This window comes from Stigmatopora argus, chromosome 11 (assembly GCF_051989625.1).
Source record: "Stigmatopora argus isolate UIUO_Sarg chromosome 11, RoL_Sarg_1.0, whole genome shotgun sequence".
NCBI lineage: Eukaryota > Metazoa > Chordata > Actinopteri > Syngnathiformes > Syngnathidae > Stigmatopora > Stigmatopora argus.
Genome location: NC_135397.1, coordinates 6,121,384 through 6,143,261, shown reverse-complemented (window position 1 = coordinate 6,143,261; position 21,878 = coordinate 6,121,384). Strand labels below are relative to the sequence as shown.

The following is a 21,878-nucleotide window of genomic DNA, read 5'->3' as shown; positions in this document are numbered from 1 at the left end:
CTAAAACGTTCATCTGGCTTAGTTGTGATTCTGCAATATGAAAATCTTCGTCCTGCTAGCGGCTAATAACGAAAGGTTTATGAAGTGACAGTGTCTTATGGATCCTCTTCTCAGACTGTCTGTGGATTGAGGAGATTAGTGTCCTCGCTCTTCTACAGCTGCGTGAGCCTGATCCCACCTTGTGACCCCTGCGTTCTTGTGATCAGTGCCAAAGTAATGTGTTGTGACACAAGGCTGCTCTGCAAAAGATTCACCAAGCGTGACTCCTCCAATGAGACTCAAAGTTACACCATGCAGGAATTCCGAATCCATTTTCAAATCCCTCACGCCAATCAATAACACCTCAGTTGTCCTGACATCGCATCAGGGTCACTGAGCTGACCCATGTGTGGTGGCTGCTTCGAGGGCTACGCACCAAGATGACACCCCGATTGCAAGTGTTGACCTATGAGACATGCCCTCGTATATTTAAAGAGACAACACTTTTTTGTCCTTTAGACCTTGACGTGTGTGTGCCCCCTTCAAGACCCCTGTTTGGCCTCAGGACCATTTTTGACTTCATGAATTCCACTCAAGCCTCAGTTTTGACCTTTCATGAAGTCGCTAAATTGCTTATTTATTTCATTTTCTTTAAACAAGAAGTCACATTGAGAATAAAATCTCTTTTTATTAAAGGAGACCTAACCAAGACAGGTAATGGCATAACAAATGTGGTCATGAAAATGACAGAAAAATGCATAATTAAATACAATACAAAGAAGAGTTTTACAATTAAGTTTTGATAACTCAGACATCACAAGGCGCGGCTGTGAGTGGTCATCTTTCAATCTGTTAAAGGCGCTAGATATGCAATCCATATGGACTGGGAGGGTTGGCAGCAATCATTCGCTGCCAGCAACTTGCAGTCAAAATGAATTGGATTTCTTCCTTCATCCATGGCAGCCATTAAATTAAAATTTTAAGAACATAGTAAGCACAAACAAGAGTTTTAATGGTCAATTGTGCATGTCACGTCAGTTTGTTTGATCAAATCAATTTTCTTAACGCAATTTAGCCTTGAAGTAACTAAATACAAGTACCTTGAAAAACTTTATAGATGACTTAGTTCCGACTGACTATAAAGTCCCAGCCCAACTAAACTGCTCCATTTGGAAGGTGTAAGTATCTTTTCCATCCTTTCATATGTCGTTTTGATACAACTTCTAGCATAGAATGCCAACATGTTCAGATCTGCAAAATTGCCTCAGTCCTTTTAGGCCTAACCCTAATGCCAAGGCAGGAATGTGAGGTTTGCTTTACACTCTTAAAAACTTGCCAAAACAGATATTCGCTATCTCGTATATATGAACAGCATACTGTACAAATCAAATAGCTGTGATCAAACTCCCATAAAATATTGTATATAGCAAAATGGTGAAAAAAGCCTCAGATTCCACGTGGTTATGTATCCTGGAGGTGTAAAATCTTAATGACTCTTGTGCTATGTTTGCTCAGATGAGTGCGTGTCAACACCTCCCAGTGATCTGTGAGGCGTAAAAGCATAAAGAGGGGCGTCCCCTTCACTTCAAGAGTTCACTAAGTGCAGGTAAAGTTCATCATTGGCTCCAACACACTGACTTACTATGGTATAATTACCTGACTGTCTTTAATTTTCAGTAATATGATTGCGCTTACTTGTCGCTCATTACATTTCATGTTTTTTTCTGTTCCCATTGGAATGTGATTTTTTTCTTTTTTAATATATACACCACTAAATCATCAAAAAGACAGACAGTTAACATAAACATGTTACAAAAAGGAATAACAGTGAATCAAAAGGAATATTTTTTTTTTAACATGCAACTTAAAAGAGAGCTTGGTAGGGAAAAAAATAATGGCATAGTATTTTGAGTCAACATGATATCATAAATGTTTGTACTGAGTAAAAAAAAATCAATACAATTCTCCATTAGTCATGCTAATAACAGATTTTAAGTATTAAGTAGTTAAATTCCTTACTTGTTATGAGTATTGCCAACTCATGTTTTTGCAATTGCGCGGGTTCCTTAGTTTTAAGGTCAAGTATATCATTAACATTAAAAAATCTAGTGTTACCCTTGCAAATGATACTGCCATTACTAAATAATAAAGGGCAATTTGGGTGGGATGAGGAGGACTTAAACAAGGTAATAAAAAGGGGAAGTAAATTGAATTATGGAACAAACATTTAACATTTTAAGAAAACCGCTCAGGCCTTGCAGCGCTTTCATTTTTCATGGAAAGTCTTGGCTGCACGAGTTGAAGGAATGCATGGCGAGGTTGCCTGCAGCATAACATGACAGTGCCCCCTTAGCGTCAAGGTTTCGCCCTAACACGTCCACCTTTGACCAATTCTAAGCGATATAAGGAAAGAAGAGCACTGCACGCATATAAACAAGATTTTCTCGGAGGAAATAGTCCATGTTTTCACTTCAAATGGTCAATGCTCGCAAAAACTTGGCTCCACATAACCTCTCAGACGTGACCAAGATTACGGCTTTGCGAGGCATGTGTGGGCACGGCAGTGAGTTCGATTCCCATGTCCACCACATTTTGCAGCTTTGTGGTTCCGATTGGAGAGAAAATACGTATATTTAGCTCGCTTTACTCCAAGGAATGAAGATAAATTACACATTCTTTCTAAAAGAATGTGGCTAAAGTCCCAATCAAGATCTCTAGTGGACCCCAATAAACATCTTGCTGTACTATATAAATCTTTCCTTGAGGGAGTAGTCAAACTTTAGACAAATAAAATAATGAAAAAATGTTTCCTCCACATAAAATAGATCAAATTTCCAAATGAAAACATTTTTGAATAAATATCTCCACAATAAATGTAGTGTCATTTTCATCTTATTTTGTTTACAATAGACTTTACATTTAAAAGGGCAAAGCTCTTCTGTATTAATAATGACTGTAGGGCTATTTAAATTAATTTTTGATGATAATTGTATTAATTAAAGACAGAGTTCAAGATTGTATGACATTTGTTTTATTTGTTTTCATGCAGACATTCGGATGAAAACGTCAATATCGACGCTGTGAGCTGGCTTGGCTTGGCAACAAGGAAAAGGAAACACGCTGAGCTTGTCTCTGCGGGTTAGTAGACATAAAATGACAACAAATACAAACCGCAACGTCTTACTTTGAACTGCAGATTTTCACAAATATGTTGAGATGGTGTGCATGTAACAGTCATTTCAGTTATATAAAAAAAGAGCCAATTACTGCTTCATTTTAAAGGAGCTCACGCTTAACCTGAGTAGACTGTTCAAATGAATGTATCATTCATCAGGTACTCGGACGTTTGGTCGCCGGACATTTGGTCGCCGGACGTTTGGTCGCCCGGACGTTTGGTCGCCGGATGTTTGGTCGCCCGGACGTTTGGTCGCCCGGACGTTTGACAACATGACAGAGAGTTTACTGTTGAAACCACCTCTCGAAATTATATTTATGAGAGAGAGAGTTTAATATCTAAATATCTACTGTTGAAACCAGCTCTCAAAATTATATTCACCCGGGCGACCAAACGTCCGGCGACCAATCGTCCGGTCACGCATTCATCACATACAAGCTAAAGAAAATGCCAAATACCCTTGTGTAGTCTTTCCCAGTGATCTGAATTCACACAAAATTCTCCTCCAACTTTTTTGCTGAGCGATGATTGTTTGACCAAGATTTTTTGTGAATTCATAGGGCATCATTTTCCAGTGTAATTAATCCCTCCACAGAAAGTAATCCCTACAGCTCTTGAGGTGTTAAAGTAAAGCACGTGCACACATTTTAACAACACCCTCTTACCCTCACATTGTTCCTAAGGAGCCACTTGAGGAAACACTGCCAGACTGTTTGTTCAAGCCGTCAGGGATTCTTACTGTTGACTATTATTCTACTGCCTACAGGGTGGGCTCTTTCATTTGGTGGTATCAAATGATCACCTATTCTGTTTTCCTTCAAGTGGGTGTTGTGGTCGAAACATCAATGAGCCACGATGGAGGTCGAGGCTTCTGACATGGAATCTATAGATAGAAATGTAGAGACGCCTAAAAGAAACCATGATCCAAAATTTTGAATCTGGCACACTGTGTGTGTACCTATAACATCTTTACAAGACATCTAACATGAAATTGGAGTGTGTTATAGGGGGAACGGGGTTGCTTGTCACTCTAGTTGGTTGTTTCGAGCTATAATTTGACCACCGGAGGGAATGTGTTGTGCAGTATTGAAATAATAATTAGTAATAATTGTCAATGGTATGAGTATTAGTTATTAAGATTATTAGTAAATTAAAAAACATTTCATTCAGAAGATTGTCATCTTTCTGTTTTTTTGCACACAAAAATGCAATTTAAATAACAAATTGCAATTAATTCCATAATTAAGATGGTTGGTCAGGACATCTTTGATAAATTACTATAGAAAAAAGATTGGACAACTGAAAAGGATGCAAATTCCAAGTCAATATAGCTTTTTTTGTGACAAATGAAGGCCTATTTTAAGATGTGTGGAAATGAATATATTCAATCTTCCCTGAATCTGTCAATTGGAACAGATTGCTTGAATACAAGATGATTTGTTCATCAGTTCTCCACGGGAATGTTTAGGGCCACACGCTCCAGCTCCACCTGCAGACCTTGTCTGTTGTTTACAGAAATGTGGCGGAAAACATCATCAGCTCATTCATCTTGTCTGTGTTGAATAAAGGGCATGTGTTTGCTTTGCAGAATGCTCTCGCTGGACCGAAAGTAGGAAAAAAGGTGATGACTAAAGCCTCTGCTCAATTCATGTCAGGCATCATGAAAGGAGCTCTTCAGCCAAGATTTTTTTTTTAAAAATAAACATTATAAGGTGAGAAAGAGTGCACATACTATTTTGATAATCTTACAATTTGCAGTAAACCTGCCAAGATTAGACGACTACCAAATTAATAGATGATTATTTTAATACTTGTTTTATTGTTTAGAGACATTGTAGAGCTAAAAAATACCCAAATGCTTATGTACTACATTGACTGAAGGGAGAAAAAAAAACATATTTTCATTTTAATAATAAATTCTGTTTATAAAAACAAAAATTCAAAACAAACTATTTGCGGCAGTCTGTTTTTTAAGCTTATGAAAGCTGTTGATTCTTTTAATGAATCAATAAATATTTGCAAACATTTGCATTTGTGATCAAAGTATAACAATAAACTGGTACTTTCATCGATCCAACTAATAATTTGTGGCCGCTCTATTTTGCAATTCGCAAAATATCTGCAAGGCGATGCAGCTGCTGGGCCACATAAACCACGGGTTAACCAGTGGGAATTACATCACATTTGTCCAAGTTTTAAGAGGAAAAGTAGCACTGAAATAAAGATCTACGACCACACACATTTAGTACATCTCAGTAAGTGATGCCGCAGCAGTTAACGAGCAAGTAATCGCCTTCATCTCCAAACTGGTTGTTAGCATTTTGCCCAGAGGTGCAGAACTTCAAAATAATACTGTGTGTGTGAATACACGTGGCGCCCGAGTCTTCACCATAATTCATAAATGTGATGTGCAGTAATGATGAGGAATATGTTTATTTTCAGTTTCACAGCATTCCAGTCTTCTGCAGCTGCTTATAAATGAGTTTGAATCCAAATGCAGCAAGACCACAGAGACAGTTCTACATGTATCTACAGCACCCACTACACTAAAGGTCAGACTTACAAATGCATTTATTGAAATTTTAAAGCTATAATGTTCTTGATCCACGAATGGAGACACATCTGGCCAACCAAAATGTTTTTTTAAGTGTTAGTCAGAAGAAAATATCAGACAAAGCAAGACGTGAACTACATTCAGTCCAAAAATGATTATAAAAAAAAATATTTTACCCAAAATCTGTTACATTGCTTTTTAGGCGTATTTTTAAACACTAACTACTCAAAGAATTACGCCAGTGTGCTGCCCTCTGCTGGTAAGGAAAATATATTTTGAGGTAAAGGCTGGAAAAAAAACACTATACAGGAGTGAAGTCATCAAATATTGAAAATTCTATAAGTTTGCATCAACAAATGTTCCCAGTAAAATAGGAAAAGAGTGCTTCACATCATTTAATACAGCAAAGGTTTGCCAAATGATCTGCGTTGTTAGTATTGTGTTGAGACTTTACAAGATTTTTCTTGGGGGCAGTTGGGATTTAGCCAAATGAATCCCAATTGAAAAAGCATATCCAAGTATGTAACCTTAGAAGTCAAAAACAAACACTGAAGTGCATGTCACCGCAATGTTCATAATGTGCAATATTGTATCTTAAAGTATTAAAGCACAAGCAAAAAGTATTTACAGTACGTTATTATGAAAACAATGTATTTGTTTTGAAGTATTAATGCCCAACCTAAAAGTATTTGCAGCCCCAGCCCCCTGACTAATGCACTCTATGATGAAAACGATCTCTTTTTTTTGTGTCTATGTGTAATAGGCGTGGCTGTGGTCAGAGTTCAAAAGACCCGCCGCCATTTTTCAAAATGGCGGATGAGCCGGAGGCTGGGCGCGTTGGACTGCTGAGCTGCTCAGAATTGACGATTTCCCGAAGAAAGACCCGACAAACTTCTTCCAGGACAATGCAGCGCATTCGGTACTTTGTCTTTTGGGGATTTCGTAGCTCCAGTTCTCATTTCAAGAGTGCTTTTTGACGGGAACGTGCTTCATTGGCGTGATGTAGCCCCGACGTGGATGCAAACACAAATGTTTGCTAGCAAGTTGGCTACATTGCGTCACCTATTGCTCTTAATGTTTAAAAAGAAACCCTTCCATTGTGTGTTTCAGTCCCTCAACGAGGACAGACTGCTGGGAAACATCAAGAATGTGGCCATAACGGCCAAAAAGGAGCAGTTTGTCGGCAAAGTGAGTCTTTTTTTAATAGCTTCTAATTCCTCTACCCGTGTAATTGGATTGGATAACTTTATTATTCCCGTATTCGGGACATTTTGTTGTCACAGTAATGTTTAGATATCAGCGACCAGTGTTCACGGCTTTCCTAATTTAGCTTGTTTAGCATCATGATACACTCCAATTTTGAATGAAGACACTTTAACTGGGTTGGCGTTGATTTTTAATAGCAAGATCCTTTGTGGGTAACTCACACACACACTAGTGCCATCAAGTGGAGGAATAAACAGTACACTTCTAGAATACGTATATACCTTTGCCCTTCCCTTTCCTAAAGGAAGACTTCAGGGCTTGGACCTTTTGATTTTTAATTGTGGTTTTGACAAAACCTAAGCGAGACATTCATTCAACCGTAGCGCAGGGGTCATTTTTGACTCGTTTAAACAACCATTTTTCCTCCGTCTAAGAGCTTTGTGAGACGTATTTTATTTTTTTTATTGAATGGGAGTCATTTGTGCATCAAAATGGTTAAATAAGCAATGACATAATAATGCTGTGGTGTTTTGCAGAGTTTAAAGCCACGGAGATGGTGGAACCTGTCCAAATCTACAAGACCAAAGAAGTCGTGTATGACGTAAGACCTGTTTTTCAGATTATTTGATTTATTATTTTCATGTCGTGTACTAAAAATACTCTATTTTGCTTCTCTTCAAGGTCCACCCAAGTTTACCAAATCAACGCTAAAGGTTTAAAGCCGTCCAAATCTACAAGACCAGTTTTTCAGGTTATTTGATTTATTATTTTCATGTCATGTGTACTAAAAATACTCTATTTTGCTTCTCTTCAAGGTCCACCCAAGTTTACCAAATCAACGCGACTTTGGAGCGTGGCACAGCCTTTGACACCAACATCTTGAGGGCCCCTATCCAGTATGTTTTCCATATCTCCCACTACATCTGAAAAGAGAGATAGGTCTTTCTCATGTTGGTAAAACCTTTTGACCTAACTGGCCCCCAGTCTATTTTTTTAATGTTGGACTTAGTCTATTGTGCTTTGACCCTCTTTTTTTCTCCCCAGAATTCCATCCAGTGCCAAGAAGGGATTCATCAATAGAAACACCACCTCATCTTTAAATGCTGGAAGATTTGTGAACTTCTCATTTACCCCATTTTGTGGGAAAATAAAACCTTTAAAATATACTTGTGTATTTTTCTTCATAGAACTAGCAAAGGAATGCAAGCATCATGACATTTTGGAATTTTTATTCAAAGAAATACATTTGCACACATGTATTTTTCTTCATAGAACACAAGCAACATGACATTTTATTCAAAAAAATACATTTGGGAAAAAAAGTAAGCAATTTTTTTAAACAATTAAAAGACTTGGATAAATTTCAACAGCACTTAGGCAAAAAAATAAGTTTTTTTAAATGATAAAACACTTAGAATATAAACACCAAAAAAAGGAAAAAAAAGACCATTGAGGGTCTGGGGTCTTTTTTCTCCAAGTGTTTTAACAAAGACAAATGACACTCAAATCTCTTTTATTGAAATTTCTGATTGAAAAAAAAAAAAGAAATCCTCCTCACCTTAGGGATCAGGACATCACCTATAAAATAAGAGGGGGTTAGTAAATTGCAACTTTAGTCAATAAAATAATGTGAGATTGGAATGTTTTGACTTGGATACATTACAATATAACCCGGAAATAAGCTGCTTCTGGTAGCCAGCGCTATCGCATTTCAATCTTAATCCATGTGCGTGCTGTGTCTAAAATACAGAAATAGCACTCGTTACTGACACTGCGGCGTAAGAAACGCTGCGCCAAATAGGCGTGAAAATACGGTATTAACCTCAGAGCAGAGTTCAGAGACGATGCATCATCTTCAAGTGGGCAACCTGGGAAGATCACCTGGTCCTCCAGGGTCTGGACATCACCATGGACCTGGTGCGTGCAAAAACAAAGAGCAAAAGTTATCATATACAGTGGTACCTCGAGATACGAGCGAAATGGTTAAATAATAAATATTAACCTCAGAGCAGAGTTCAGAGACCATGCATCATCTTCAAGTGGGCAACCTGGGAAGATCACCTGGTGCGTGCAAAAACAAAGAGCAAAAGTTATCATATACAGTGGTACCTCGAGATCCGATCAAAATGGTTAAATAAGCAATGACATAATCATGCTGTGGTGTTTTGCAGAGGTTTAAAGCCACGTTTATCCGTTCCGGAAATGAGCTCGTATGACGAGACTCTCGTAACTCGAGCGGACGTTTTCCATTGAAATGAATGGAAAACAAATTAATTTGTTCCAGCCCTCTGAAAAAACACCAAAAACAGGATATTGGATTGGAAAACAGGATATTGGATTGGAAAACATGTTTTTTTTCTTCTAATTCGCCATCTATTAACAAAGTAACACATAACTAGTGGTTTAATAGTAATAAAATGTTGGCGGTTTGCCACGCCTCCGCCCTCACGTTCGCTATCGATGGACTGTTTGCTGTTGTATTGCCTTCAAAATATTCCCAAAATGATGCACACTAATGTCCTCACAATAGGATAACGCACGACCACTTGCCAACGAGAAATAGTCTTTAAGGAACGATGGCGGGACCTTTCCTAAGAAAGAACAGGAAATGACCCGTAAGACGAGCATTTTGTATGACGAGCGGTCGTATGACAAGGTCCCACTGTACAGAGACTGGAGATTCAACAGATGTGTTTAGGTGGGTTTTTTTGGTCATTAGTATTACCTTGATACCTTGGCCCAGTCTCCTCTCCCCTCAAGGGTGTGCATGGTTCTGGACACACGGGAATAGCTGCATCTTGATTGAACCAAGCTATTTGGGAAGTGCAAACAATTATTACAGGAAAGAGAAATCTTCAAGTAAATGATCAAGATAAAGAATGAAAATAAGTTAGTGAATGCTCGGTGCTAATTTCCCCTTTCCAGACAAAGCGATTCAATATACAGACTGATGTTAAAAGCTAGGATAAAGTCGGCTTGACAATTTTTGTATAAATGATTTTTGTTTTAAAACAGAATTACAAATTGGAAAAGGGCGTTTAGCAATCGCAGTGAAAACTATCATTACATTCAACCCCCCCTCACCTGGCAAACTGACCGTTGATATCTCGGCTTTGTTTGATAAAATGAAGTCTTCCCCCACGACTCAATAATGGAGAGAATACGGACAAAATACTTTTGAAGTCAAATGTCGTGAGGCTAATGCTAAGCTAGCTAGTGACATGCCAAGGAGCCCATACTTCAAATGTCGACGGTGTGTTCAACCTGGCAATAAACTAACAGATTTGTTGGCGTTTTGGCTCAATTGATTCCTAAAAAAATCTCCCGGTAGGGTGTTAAAAATGCACATAGGCCAGTAAATTGCTCTAGTCTAGGGCTTACCTCGTTTGGGTGCTAGTCGTTCGACCGACGGCATGGAAATGCCTGAGCCAAAGGGCGCGATGCTGCGCAGGTGCATAATTTAAGCACCTGCGTTACCAATGGGCGTAACCACGCCCATAGGAGGTGATTTGTTCTCCCGACTCAATGACCATGTTTGGAAGATGACGTACTATAGTCGCCATTTTTGTAGTCTTGATGCTGTAAAAGAGTGTGTTCGTTTTTTTTTTTTAATATAAAAACCCTTAGTACTTTGCATGGTCATTTAAAAAAAATAAAAAGCCTTACTATACATGGTCATTTTTTAAAGAAAAAATCCTTACTATACATGGTCATTTTTTACAAATTAAAAAGCCTTATTATATACTATGTCGTATTTTAAGAAAAAAAGCCTTACTATACTATGTCGTTTTTTTTTAAAGAAAAAAAGCCTTACTATACACACTATGTCGTTTTTTAGGAAAAAAAACCTTACTATACTATGTCGTTTTTTAGGAAAAAAGCCTTACTATACTATGTCGTTTTTTAGGAAAAAAAGCCTTACTATACTATGTCGTTTTTTAAGAAAAAAAGCCTTACTATACTATGTCGTTTTTTAAAGAAAAAAAGCCTTACTATATACATACCTGTCAACCTGGGCCAATTCCTCCCCGTATTAATGATTGGAATTCCCCGTATTAAGCAATAGAAAACCGTACAAATGCAACGCGGCACATATTTACTCACATAGGGTGCACGTACAAGTGTTATGGTCGCGCCGCGTTGTCGTGACGCGACCGTGAATGTATTCGGACCCAAGCGCTATGACTCATAGCTGCTTAAATAACTACATACCTGTCACAGAGACAGTTCTACATGTATCTACAGCACCCACTACACTAAAGGTCAGACTTACAAATGCATTTATTGAAATTTTAAAGCTATAATGTTCTTGATCCATGAATGGAGACACATCTGGCCAACCAAAATGTTTTTTTAAGTGTTAGTCAAAAGAAAATATCAGACAAAGCAAGACGTGAACTACATTCAGTCTAAAAATGATTATTAAAAAAAAATATTTTACCCAAAATCTGTTACATTGCTTTTTTAGGCGTATTTTTAAACACTAACTACTCAAAGAATTACGCCAGTGTGCTGCTCTCTGCTGGTAAGGAAAATATATTTTGAGGTAAAGCCTGGAAAAAAAACACTATACAGGAGTGAAGTCATCAAATATTGAAAATTCTATAAGTTTGCATCAACAAATGTTCCCAGTAAAATAGGAAAAGAGTGCTTCACATCATTTAATACAGCAAAGGTTTGCCAAAAGATCTGCGTTGTTAGTATTGTGTTGTGACTTTACAAGATTTTTTCTTGGGGGCAGTTGGGATTAAATAAATGTACTAAATTCAAAATGCAGTTGTGTCACCAAAGTCGTTGTTCCATTGGTTGTACACATTGAGAGTTGCTGGGCTGACACTGGGCTTGATGCGCTTCAAGGAATCTTCAAAATCTTTCATCTTGATGTTTCGCATCTGTGAATGAATGAGATATTTTAGACAATAGAGGTGCCAAACTAGCATTCCTGGGTGGGCAGATCCGGCCTATTTAAATAGTTGTCGACCAATCATGGCTGCCCGGTGATGGAAAGCACAACTACGATGCTGCCCGTCACAAAGTCGAGTTTGACATTCATGTTCCAAGAAGGTTGACTTGCAAATTAACAAGCAAAAGTAACATCAGAAATAGTGAACCCACCTGACTAGCAGACATGTGCCGAACTTGATCTGGTCCTAATTCTGAGTCGGAAAAAACATTTGACATTAAGCAACGTCAATGAACTCATGAAGGTATTCATTAGTTAAAGGGACCTTACCTCTGATAGGCCCAAGTGCAGCATCTTTGGCTAAAGATGTCAAATCGCTTCCAGAATATCCTGCAGTTACTCTATCGGGAGAAGAGCACGAGGGGAAAGTTTAACAAAGAGTACAGATGCGAGCGTAGATGCGCTGATGATAAAAAAAACTCACTTTGCCAGATGGCTCAATTCATTTTTCCCCAGCGGACTCCCTTGCTTTGCTAAAAGGTGTTCCAGTAGTGTGGCCCTTGTCTGCAAAGAGTTTGGAATATAATATTTAAAAGGCTGTTGCAAAAAAATAGGATTCCGATAAAAACGGCAAATACCTTCTCGTCGGGCAATGACACGTAGACTCTTTTTGCAAACCGCCTGCAGAAATATCAGACAACACTTTGTTTACGTCTCCAAACCAAAATTAGCAGTAATAGACATGGTAACGCTACCTTAAAACGGCTTCATCCAGCTCCTGAGGTCTGTTTGTGGCTCCCATGACAAGCACTCTATCATCTCCACCAGACTGTACCTGGGGGAAAAAAATTAACATTTTCAACCAATACCGTAAAATTACACTGTATTCTTCTTACCCCGTCAAATTCAATGAGGAACTCTGTTTTTAACCGACGTGAGAACTCCTGTTCTCCCTCCTGTCTTTCACAAAGCAAGCTGTCGACTTCATCTAAATGTGAACACAAAAACAGAATCTGCCTGTTAAAATGTAAATAGAAGAGAGTACAATTTGTGTGTATGGTGCCATCTTGCATGCACAACACAAACCTATAAAGATGACAGAAGGCTGTAATTCCCTGGCAGCTGCAAACAATGCTCGGACCAGCTTCTCGCTCTCTCCCACCTATTTGGTGGAACAGTGAGTAAAACGGGGTACATATAGACCGCATTAAATATGCATAAACTATATTGATCACATGAGGAAAGGAATCGTGTTTACAAATTTTGATGTCAAACTGGCTGCGCTCATGTTGAAAAATGTGCTGTTCGACTCTGCTGCAACTGCTTTGGCCTGGTGAGATGAAGCAAATATTTGGATGAAGTCATCACACATTCTTCTTTAAACATGGAATTTATATGGAGATGAAGACTTGACTCACCAGCATGGTTTTCCCATTCCCAGGTGGGCCAAATAAGAGCAAACCTCGAGCTGGAGCTCTCAAACCAGTGAAAAGCTACTTAAGGAAAAATAGACCAATCATTGACTCTTTATAGGGTAAGTGACTATCTTTGTTCATTAAAAAACAACTAATTCCTGGTCATGTAGGCCAGAAAATTAACATTTGTTATACAAGCGTTGCCATCTTAAGACAAAATTGTGTGGGGGTGGAGTCGAACGACACCCACGACGGAAAAAAAGGCCCAAGCATAATATTAGTAGTAGTATTATTATAACAGCTTTTCTCATTTCAAGTAGGAGGACGAGATTGAAAACTGTAATATTTTGTACTTCGACGGACCAGCACTAGGTAGCTCATGGACCGGTACTGGTCCACGGACCAGTGGTTGGGGACCACTGGCCTAAGTGACCCAAAATGTGATATATATTATAATTAGACATATAAACATTTATTTCATTTTCATATTAACTAGCCCAATAACCTTTTAAAAATGTATTTTCTCCATTTATTTTTGGACCACCATAGAGGTCTAATTAATTAAAACTCAGAATTATGAGCTGAATGTGTCTACTGTAAAGGGTTATATATTAAAGCAAGTGATAGACATTCACCTCTGGTCTTAAGGCAGGAAGGATGACAATTTCCTGAAGTGCTTGTTTTGCCAGGTCTTGCCCCGCGATATCATGAAATGTTACAGACACACCGCTGAAATGAACACATAGAATTATGTAAATACGCCCAAATGTTTCTCACGAAAAGTGCGGCGCTTTTTTAAAAAAAACTTACTTGTCTACAATTTCATTCAGAATCGTATTTGCCAATTTGCTGTCCACGTTTTTAAAATTTTTCAATTCCCTCTTCTGGGGTTGTTTCGAAGGTCTACCCACTTGGGGAGTAACCTTAGAACCACAACAAAAACACATTGCACTCCATCATAAAAGGATTTGCAGTGGACAAACGCATATGAATGGTATTTACCTTGAAATCAGAGGTTCGACAAGGTGCTTTTCCCGCTGTGGAGGGTCTGGGTTTTTTGCCTACTCCTCGGACTGCGGGCAGACTTTTAGGAATGGGTTTTGTTTGTTTTTTAGCATCATTTGAAGCATTCTCGGCTTGAAGCCGGGCTTTTGAAGCCAACGTGGCCTCTGTACAAACAGAAACGGGACTTGTAAACAACAATTTGGTCAAATAAATAGAAAAAGAGCGCCAAACTCATGCACCAGATAGTTGTGAAAGCCAATCATGTGGAGTTACGTCATTTTTTATGCTTAATTGCCCAACACAGGCTTTCTCTAAGCAAAATTGAACTTTTAAAGATCCTTTAAAAGATAATTTGAAGCCGTTTCTCGTGTATGTAATATGAGGCGGTCACACATATAGGTTGGCAATCATCTATCTGTGACTACTATGTAGCCCTTAACAAAATTGAGTTTGACACCCCTGACATAGTACAGTGTGAAACAGAAAAGAACCATCAAGCCATGTATTAGTTAGGTTCTGTTTCAGGCAGGATCTTTGTCTCCTACCCAAAATGGCAAGTCTGTCTTTAGCCATGGTGAGGTTGGTGATCATTTTATCCTGGAGTCTCTTCGATCGCTCATACTGCTCTCCTGGTGACAGACAGCCGAATTAGCAAAAAAAAAACCAAAGCAATGATTACTGTCCTGTTTGTTTGGGTCTTACCCTGTCCTGTGATCGTCACAGCAATCCCGCTTTCGAGCTCAACAATCCCCCTTTTGTACCATCGCAGAGCCTCGTCCTTTTCTCCTGCCAAAAGACTTGAGTTCTTACAAAGATGTAACAGGACCGCACCAAGAAAGGTCGTATAACCAACCTATGTACAACACACAAACACACACGCACACCTGTATCGTCTTCGTCGATCCTCAGCGCTTTGGAGATGTACTCGAACGCTTGCTTATGGTAGTTCTTCACCATTTCGTCGCTGTCTTTGCCTTTACTCGCGTTCGTTTTCACCGACATCACTCTCGTGTTACAGTTCGGATTTAAGCATATTATGTGGGACTATACAATACAGCTGGACTCAAACATTATACAAATCTGGATCGAGGAGACGTGCATGTTTCAAAATAGGATAGGATCAATATATGCATAATAGTATAAGTCACCTGAAAAGGAATACCATAATAATATTCTTGTCGGTGGGCTATATTTGCCACAGTTCCAAAAAGTATGCCTTGCTTCCGCATTCACGGTCAAGCCCCGCCCTCTTGCTGCAGAAGGAAAACAAATTGAGAGCATTTTCCGTCTTGACTGTCAAAATAAAAGCAAAGTTTCCCTCCAAAACAAAACCAATTTTCTTTATATGTTCAATATAAACAAATCACCCTGTCGCCTGTGTGATTCTAAAGCAAGGGATTATTTTGGGTAATTAAAAAAAAATAATAAAAAACTTCATAAAGACCTGGCATCTACAGGGCAGGTCTAAAGGTCATTAGGCATTTAGAATGCAAGTGTGACCTACGTGATCCAAAATGTGATGTACACATAATCATAGATCTCGATTATAATTATAATATTACTTTTACATTAATTTTAATCATCCGTGAATGGCTGAGTAACCAGTTCAGAGTGTACCTAATCCCAACCATAGAATGGTTAGGATCAAAAATGGCCTCTAGCTATTTACGCCACCGACTCCATCTTAACACATCTAGACTTAGATGTGCTGTCTATGAGAGGCTCCACCCATTTGACCTTTCCCCCTCCCCACACGAGGTCTTTCATTTTTCTGTAAACTGCCTCAACCAATCAAAGTGCTTGAAAGTCATCCCTATGAGCACTTCGGTGACGCCTCTTGGCTGACTTGCTAGTCAATCAAACCAACATTTTCCTCCAGTTTTAGACCCTGACAACTATCAGAAACTCGACTTATTTCTTCCATTCATCACCCTCCTGTGTTATAGTGTTACAGCCATTTTACACGTTAGTTTGAGCCGCTCACCGAACGTAGGTTCTCCAACTTCACCATATCCAACCACAACAAGCAGCTGACGGAACACTTTAGCCCGCAAGGCTGTTAGCCGGCTGGTTCTTCGTTCCCAACTGTTCTTTGTCTCTCCTCTCCGAGCCAGTCGCCCACAGTCGCCAATTCCCGGCCGTGCTCGCTGACACTGGCTTACAACCTGATTTTAACCTGACTGACAAGATTTAACTACACCAAAATAGGCAGCTTTGGAAGCAAGATGTCTAACCGAGTGGTGTGCAGAGAAGCAAGTCACGCCGGGAGCTGGTACTCTGCTTCGGGTAATTGTCAACATAGCACCGGCCGTATTAGCACACCGGATAATCGCTATTTTTTTTGTAATCATTATCATCGCGCTCGGTATTTTTTTTGTTTACTCGGCATGTCGTTTGATTTCGATTTTAATACCCAGTGACAGGAACCAAAAAGTGTTTAGGAGCCCATGACACCGCGTGCCAGTTTTTGGGTTCGCAATTCACCTAATTAAAAATAGCAAATTCGCATGTTATGTACACCACTTCTATTCATGTTTTTTTTTTCTGTTAAGTACTCGATTTCGTGTTAAATAAGACATAAAACTGTTCAGCCACCGAAGCTAAAAAAAAAATACAGGCCACTGTTCCAGATCTGCTTAGCTTAGCTATTATAAAACATTGCGGAAACACCATGGCAGCAAATCTATGAAGATGCCAGTCTTGCTGTGGCCTCATTTGTGCATTGGCTTGCTTTATTTGTGATGTTGATCACTCTCATCGCAGCAACAAACAACTAGGTAGGGCAATAACACCGAGCATCCGCGTCCACCCCTTTGCCCCCATTTTAGCAGCCAGCCGTTTGCTTGTTATCCCTTTAAGCCTCCCAGTCTGCATTGTGATGATAGCCATAGTTTGTTTGCCCTTCTAGGTCCTGTCCATTGCCCGATTAGAAAACCTGCTCAGAATTAATGCCTCCACAGCAATCCTCTTTTAACGTATCTCATTGTTCCTATATGATGTATAGTTTTTAAAGTTATTAAAACAAATATTTTCCTTCTGTTTTTTTTCAGGATCTCAGTTGAATGCGCAACTCGAAGGCTGGCTGTCCCAAGCACAGTCTACAATCAACCCCGCCAGAGCCATCATAGCTCCGTAATCACATTGAAAGATTTAAGATGAACATGGACTCGACATCTAAGACATGTCATTTACTTTTTTTTGTGTGTGTTGGCAGGCATGCAGGGTATACCTACTGTGGGGCTTGTGCCGCCCATGCCTACAAGCAGGTTGACCCTTCTGTTACGTAAGTGTCACACCTCACTGAAGATGAGTTTTGGGTTGAAAGTACAGTGAAACAAGCTAACAACCACTTTAGCAGTCACAAACATAAATGCGATAAGCTATACTGTTTGATGCCCGTCATGCATACATGGAATGTTTTTGAAATCCCTCTGAATTAATCAACTTGCGGAGTGACATGACTGTTACCTTTCAGTCGTAGGGTGTTCATCCTGGGACCTTCTCACCATGTGCCCCTATCCCGCTGTGCCCTATCATCAGCAGACTTTTATAGAACACCTTTGTATGACCTGAGAATCGACCAGAAGGGTATATTCATTCTGCTATATTCTATTCCTATTCCGCCCCACAATCCTTTTTTTTGCTAGTTATTCTAAAAATTTGGGTCAGTATTAAAGAGGATAGTCTTTTGTCTATAATGGATAGTTTATCCACTTAGCTGGTCAATTATCAATTATAAGTATTGGTTAAAATATATTTTCTTTGACAGTTTATACGGACCTCTGGAAAACAGGGTTGTTTGAAAGGATGAGCATGCAGACAGATGAAGATGAGCACAGTATTGAAATGCACTTGCCTTATACTGCTAAAGCCATGGAAAGGTAACTCCAGTTTCACTTGATACTACAAAGTTTAACTTGATACTACAAAGTTAAGTGACGCAATTCGGAGGATTTCTTTGCACTTGAATGGCATCATTTGGGTGTGTTGTCAGTTAAAGTACAACCTTATATTTTGCTGCTGAAAATTGGAAGTAAATTGGCACACCCATACACTTATTTGTGAATACCTAATCCCTTGCATATGATTTTACTTAGTTTCCTTTTCTTGCCAGCCACAAAGATGAGTTCAGCATCGTCCCTGTGCTCGTGGGCGCTCTGAGCGAGTCCAAGGAACAAGAATATGGGAAGCTGCTCAGCAAGTATCTGGCAGATCCTTCCAACCTTTTCATCATCTCGTCAGACTTCTGCCACTGGGGTCAGTTGCAATGAGCACAAGTGAAAATAGCACAAATAGCCATTTTGCTATTTTAAGCTATTTAAAATGGTACACTTACTGCCTTTTTTATTTATTTATTTTTTTAAAGGTCAGCGGTTCCGATACACATATTATGATGAATCTCAAGGGGAAATCTATAGGTCCATTGAGCACCTTGATAAAATGGTAATACCATCAGTTTTCTTCTAAAATTATTAAAATACCATAGTTTCAAGAATATATGTTATTCTGGAGATTAAATCACTGTAGTCAAAAATTCCTCCTAAGAGAAAAAAAAAACAGGTTGCATTTTTTTAGGAAAATTGTAAGTAGCTAGCCACAGTTGCTAGTATTTCTTAACAGTTGCTAGTATTTCTTAACAGAACACACATCCTCTTTGTATAAAACAAAACAACAATGCAAGTTGGTGACATGTTGTGTTCCTATAGGGAATGGGCATTATAGAACAGCTGGATCCAATGTCTTTCACCAACTACTTGAAAAAATACCACAATACCATCTGCGGCCGACACCCGATTGCCGTGCTCCTAAATGTGAGTATATGACAATAAAAGTCATCATATTTCTACTATTATATAAATGAATGTCTGTCTCAGTTTAATGGCATTTTAGATACTATTGATTTTAGCTGTTAGGCTACTGGTGTCAATCTGCGGAGCTCCAAAGGTAGGAGAATTGTAGTTTTTTTTTACATATAAGGAGCTACCAAAACCTCAGTACAATTCCCTGGATTTTATTACCAGACTTGGTAGACACTCAACTCTAACTTGACCCTCAAACAAAGTAATTTAGGAATGTAAATGACTATGTAAATGATCTTTTTGGATTAAAAAAAAATCGATGAAAGATTGTTCTTAGTCTTTGGGCCAATTTTCAGTACATACTATCGCCAAATGTAATCAACATATTTAAAAAACAAATCATTATAATAGCTTTGCAGGACTTTGAATGTCCAGGAAAACACGCAGATTTGTCATGTTGCAAATGATCAGTCTGTTACTTTTGTTTTCTTGTGTTTCAGGCTGTAGCTGAGCTGAGGAAGAGCGGTATAGACATGAACTTCAGTTTTCTCAACTACGCTCAATCGAGCGAGTGCAGAAACTGGCAGGACAGCTCCGTGAGCTACGCAGCGGGGGCGCTTATTGTTCATTGAGGTCGACGTTCACAGGGGTCACCGCAGCGTTGCAGCCCTGCCATTTATTATCTATCGCCATAACCTGACCTGTACACGCTCCCCCCACCTCGACCCCGCCGACCCTTACAAGCAATGCCTTCTATTTGCAAGAAGGACATAGCCACGTCAGGCCAATAATCCCCTACTATTTGTCACCTTCCCAGCTCTCCTGTCATTTTCCACTCCTCTGTTTGCTGTCGATCTCAGACCTTTAGGTGGAGTGTTACAGTCGAAAGCGTATTTTTGAGACGATGGCTCAGTGGAAAAGTTAAGAGGAGCTGTTTGGGTTGAGCATTTTAGTTTGAGTTAGTTGGGGATGTTATTTAGGCCCTTGCAAGGGCCAAACTCATCCCATGTCTCTGTTTTATGACTTCATGGATTTTTGAGTTGTGAAGGGCAATCTACACCAGACCACATGGTGGTCGTATATGCTCGCATCATCTTCGAAAGGAATGAAAATAAATCTGCAGATCCTCATGGGAATCAAAATGAATGCTATGTTGTGGGATGAACGTTACCGGTAGTCTTTTTAACGGTTGCTTCAGACCACGGGTAACTAAATATGACACCAGTTTGATCAATAATTACTCCACAGCGGGTGTTAGTTTCCAACAAAAGGGCTTTGTTCAGTTACGTTCACTAACCCCGTCTCCTCACTTTACAAAACCAAAAACAGTTACAACTATTACTTACACATATTTTATTCACGTTTTTGATCTTATTTACTCTTAGCTATTTTTAGTTGATATGATATTTAACGGAGTATACTGTGTGGATTTGGACACAAGCAGTGTTGTTACAGGCATCAATATAATTTAATCTAAATTAGCGGTGCAATAAAATTCACAAATTCCATTTAACGCTTCCGTTTTATGGATTTTAAATTCAGAATACTTTATGCAAAAGTAATCATAACTGAAAATAGCCAACCCTGCTGAAGAAGAAAAAAATGCATTCCTCACTAACAGGGATCTTGCAACATGCATCACAAAAAAAACAGGACATATTTTCACATTCCTAATTTCAAATCTGGATGATCTGTGCCTGAACAATCAAAATTTAGAATTGAGCAATTAATGGCATTATTTTCTTTTTGTAATTTGCATAAAGCACTGATACTTTATATTTTACTGTATTTGGAATTCTGCTAAGTTGACTGTTTAATGAAATTTGCACCACAACGAGGGTGTTGAGTGCATATGAAAAATGAATTCCACCACTTTATAGATTTGATGAGACTTTGCAATCCATTTGAGACTTAATGCAGTTTCAGGCATCCCTTTTTTCAGGATTTTTACAGTAAAGCATGACACTGTGTTATTGTGCCTTTTGATCACCATTGCACAAACATTTAAAATCTGTATATTCGCACAAGTAGTCTTATTTAGAAAATGTGGTTCTACATTTTTTTTAAATCATTGTTTACTGGCCAACTCTTTTACCCTAAAATGTGTGAGTCCCCGATTTATTGGTCTTGAAGGACATCTACTGTTTATACATCTCCAGAATGGAATGCTTGTTGCTTCTCCTCCCCAAATCTAATTCCAAGGAAGTCTGAACCTCAGCACTGTTCCTTTGTTTTTAGCTTCATTTGTATTCTAGATTTTGTATTGTTTCTCTTGCTTATAACATGGTGTCAGTTTTTTAAATTTCATTTTATTATACATTTGCATATGACATATGTCAACTTACATCATTATCAGTAAATATTCTACTCCATAAACGGAGTTTTTTTTTATCTCAGGTTCCCCTGGCGAGGCATCGAAAGAGATTCTTCAGATGAGGCGGAGGATTTATGTTATAAAGCAAATAAAATCTACTGAAAAGCAAGTCAGTCGGTATGTGTTTTCTTATACTTTTGATCTACTTATTACTACAAAATGAAATGCTTTTGTGATTGACTTGATATAATTAGGAACACTTTTTGTCCTTAAAATTTTAACATTTTATGCGAAAATGGTTTTTAATATTTGTCTGTATATGTATATATATGTGTGTATACGTATATATGTACTATATATACATATATACACATACATATACACATACATGTAAACGACTCTTAATTTTCACTTAAATGTAGGTTGTCAATGTCGCTTTGCACCTTTTGTCTTTGAGTCAAAGCTCAATGAACCAACAGATTAAAGAAAACGACTCAGACTTTCAATTAAAGAATTATAGCAATGTAA

General features: G+C 38.6%; 2 protein-coding genes and 3 long non-coding RNA genes across 8 annotated transcripts; 3 read left to right on the top strand and 2 right to left on the bottom strand.

The window, feature by feature from the left end:
* The first annotated feature begins 1,103 nt into the window (after positions 1 to 1,103).
* LOC144084318 (uncharacterized) lies at positions 1,104 to 5,707 on the top strand. Its single transcript, XR_013303771.1, has 4 exons — positions 1,104 to 1,585; positions 3,029 to 3,117; positions 4,743 to 4,866; positions 5,597 to 5,707. It is a non-coding gene; the product is annotated as an uncharacterized LOC144084318 (long non-coding RNA).
* A 655-nt stretch (positions 5,708 to 6,362) lies between these two features.
* LOC144085115 (uncharacterized) lies at positions 6,363 to 8,080 on the top strand. 4 transcript variants are annotated; one of them, XR_013304021.1, is made up of 5 exons: positions 6,363 to 6,627; positions 6,819 to 6,896; positions 7,451 to 7,515; positions 7,730 to 7,868; positions 7,959 to 8,080. It is a non-coding gene; the product is annotated as an uncharacterized LOC144085115 (long non-coding RNA). The 4 variants fall into 4 exon arrangements; XR_013304019.1 differs by having other exon boundaries at positions 6,390 to 6,627; positions 7,730 to 7,864; XR_013304020.1 differs by having other exon boundaries at positions 6,393 to 6,627; positions 7,730 to 7,810.
* A 176-nt stretch (positions 8,081 to 8,256) lies between these two features.
* LOC144085114 (uncharacterized) lies at positions 8,257 to 10,423 on the bottom strand. Its single transcript, XR_013304018.1, has 4 exons — positions 10,296 to 10,423; positions 9,640 to 9,726; positions 8,737 to 8,828; positions 8,257 to 8,492 (listed from the first exon to the last, which is right to left on the bottom strand). It is a non-coding gene; the product is annotated as an uncharacterized LOC144085114 (long non-coding RNA).
* Positions 10,424 to 11,177: 754 nt separating this feature from the next.
* spast (spastin) lies at positions 11,178 to 15,494 on the bottom strand. The gene is made up of 17 exons (XM_077612848.1): positions 15,400 to 15,494; positions 15,122 to 15,317; positions 14,940 to 15,023; positions 14,783 to 14,866; positions 14,235 to 14,401; positions 14,043 to 14,155; positions 13,868 to 13,961; positions 13,236 to 13,310; positions 13,076 to 13,147; positions 12,904 to 12,979; positions 12,714 to 12,805; positions 12,573 to 12,652; positions 12,456 to 12,498; positions 12,302 to 12,381; positions 12,148 to 12,218; positions 12,030 to 12,070; positions 11,178 to 11,806 (listed from the first exon to the last, which is right to left on the bottom strand). The coding sequence occupies exons 2-17, from the start codon at positions 15,237 to 15,239 to the stop codon at positions 11,681 to 11,683; spliced, it is 1,416 nt and encodes a 471-aa protein (XP_077468974.1). The 5' UTR covers positions 15,240 to 15,317; positions 15,400 to 15,494; the 3' UTR covers positions 11,178 to 11,680.
* Positions 15,495 to 16,044: 550 nt separating this feature from the next.
* memo1 (mediator of cell motility 1) lies at positions 16,045 to 21,519 on the top strand. The gene is made up of 9 exons (XM_077612855.1): positions 16,045 to 16,523; positions 17,288 to 17,369; positions 17,452 to 17,520; positions 17,713 to 17,825; positions 18,007 to 18,118; positions 18,352 to 18,494; positions 18,604 to 18,680; positions 18,944 to 19,048; positions 19,537 to 21,519. The coding sequence occupies exons 1-9, from the start codon at positions 16,463 to 16,465 to the stop codon at positions 19,666 to 19,668; spliced, it is 894 nt and encodes a 297-aa protein (XP_077468981.1). The 5' UTR covers positions 16,045 to 16,462; the 3' UTR covers positions 19,669 to 21,519.
* The last annotated feature ends 359 nt before the right edge of the window (positions 21,520 to 21,878 follow it).

Excerpts from the sequence above, each read along its gene's own strand:
- spast (XM_077612848.1), bottom strand. The coding sequence starts at position 15,239 with ATGTCGGTGAAAACGAACGCGAGTAAAGGCAAAGACAGCGACGAAATG. Across the intron at positions 15,024-15,121 it reads GATCGACGAAGACGATACAG|GAGAAAAGGACGAGGCTCTG; the intron begins GTGTGCGTGTGT and ends GTCTTTTGGCAG. Across the intron at positions 13,962-14,042 it reads CTGAATGAAATTGTAGACAA|CGGTGTGTCTGTAACATTTC; the intron begins GTAAGTTTTTTT and ends TGTTCATTTCAG.
- memo1 (XM_077612855.1), top strand. The coding sequence starts at position 16,463 with ATGTCTAACCGAGTGGTGTGCAGAGAAGCAAGTCACGCCGGGAGCTGG. Across the intron at positions 18,119-18,351 it reads ACTGCTAAAGCCATGGAAAG|CCACAAAGATGAGTTCAGCA; the intron begins GTAACTCCAGTT and ends TTTTCTTGCCAG. Across the intron at positions 19,049-19,536 it reads CGATTGCCGTGCTCCTAAAT|GCTGTAGCTGAGCTGAGGAA; the intron begins GTGAGTATATGA and ends CTTGTGTTTCAG.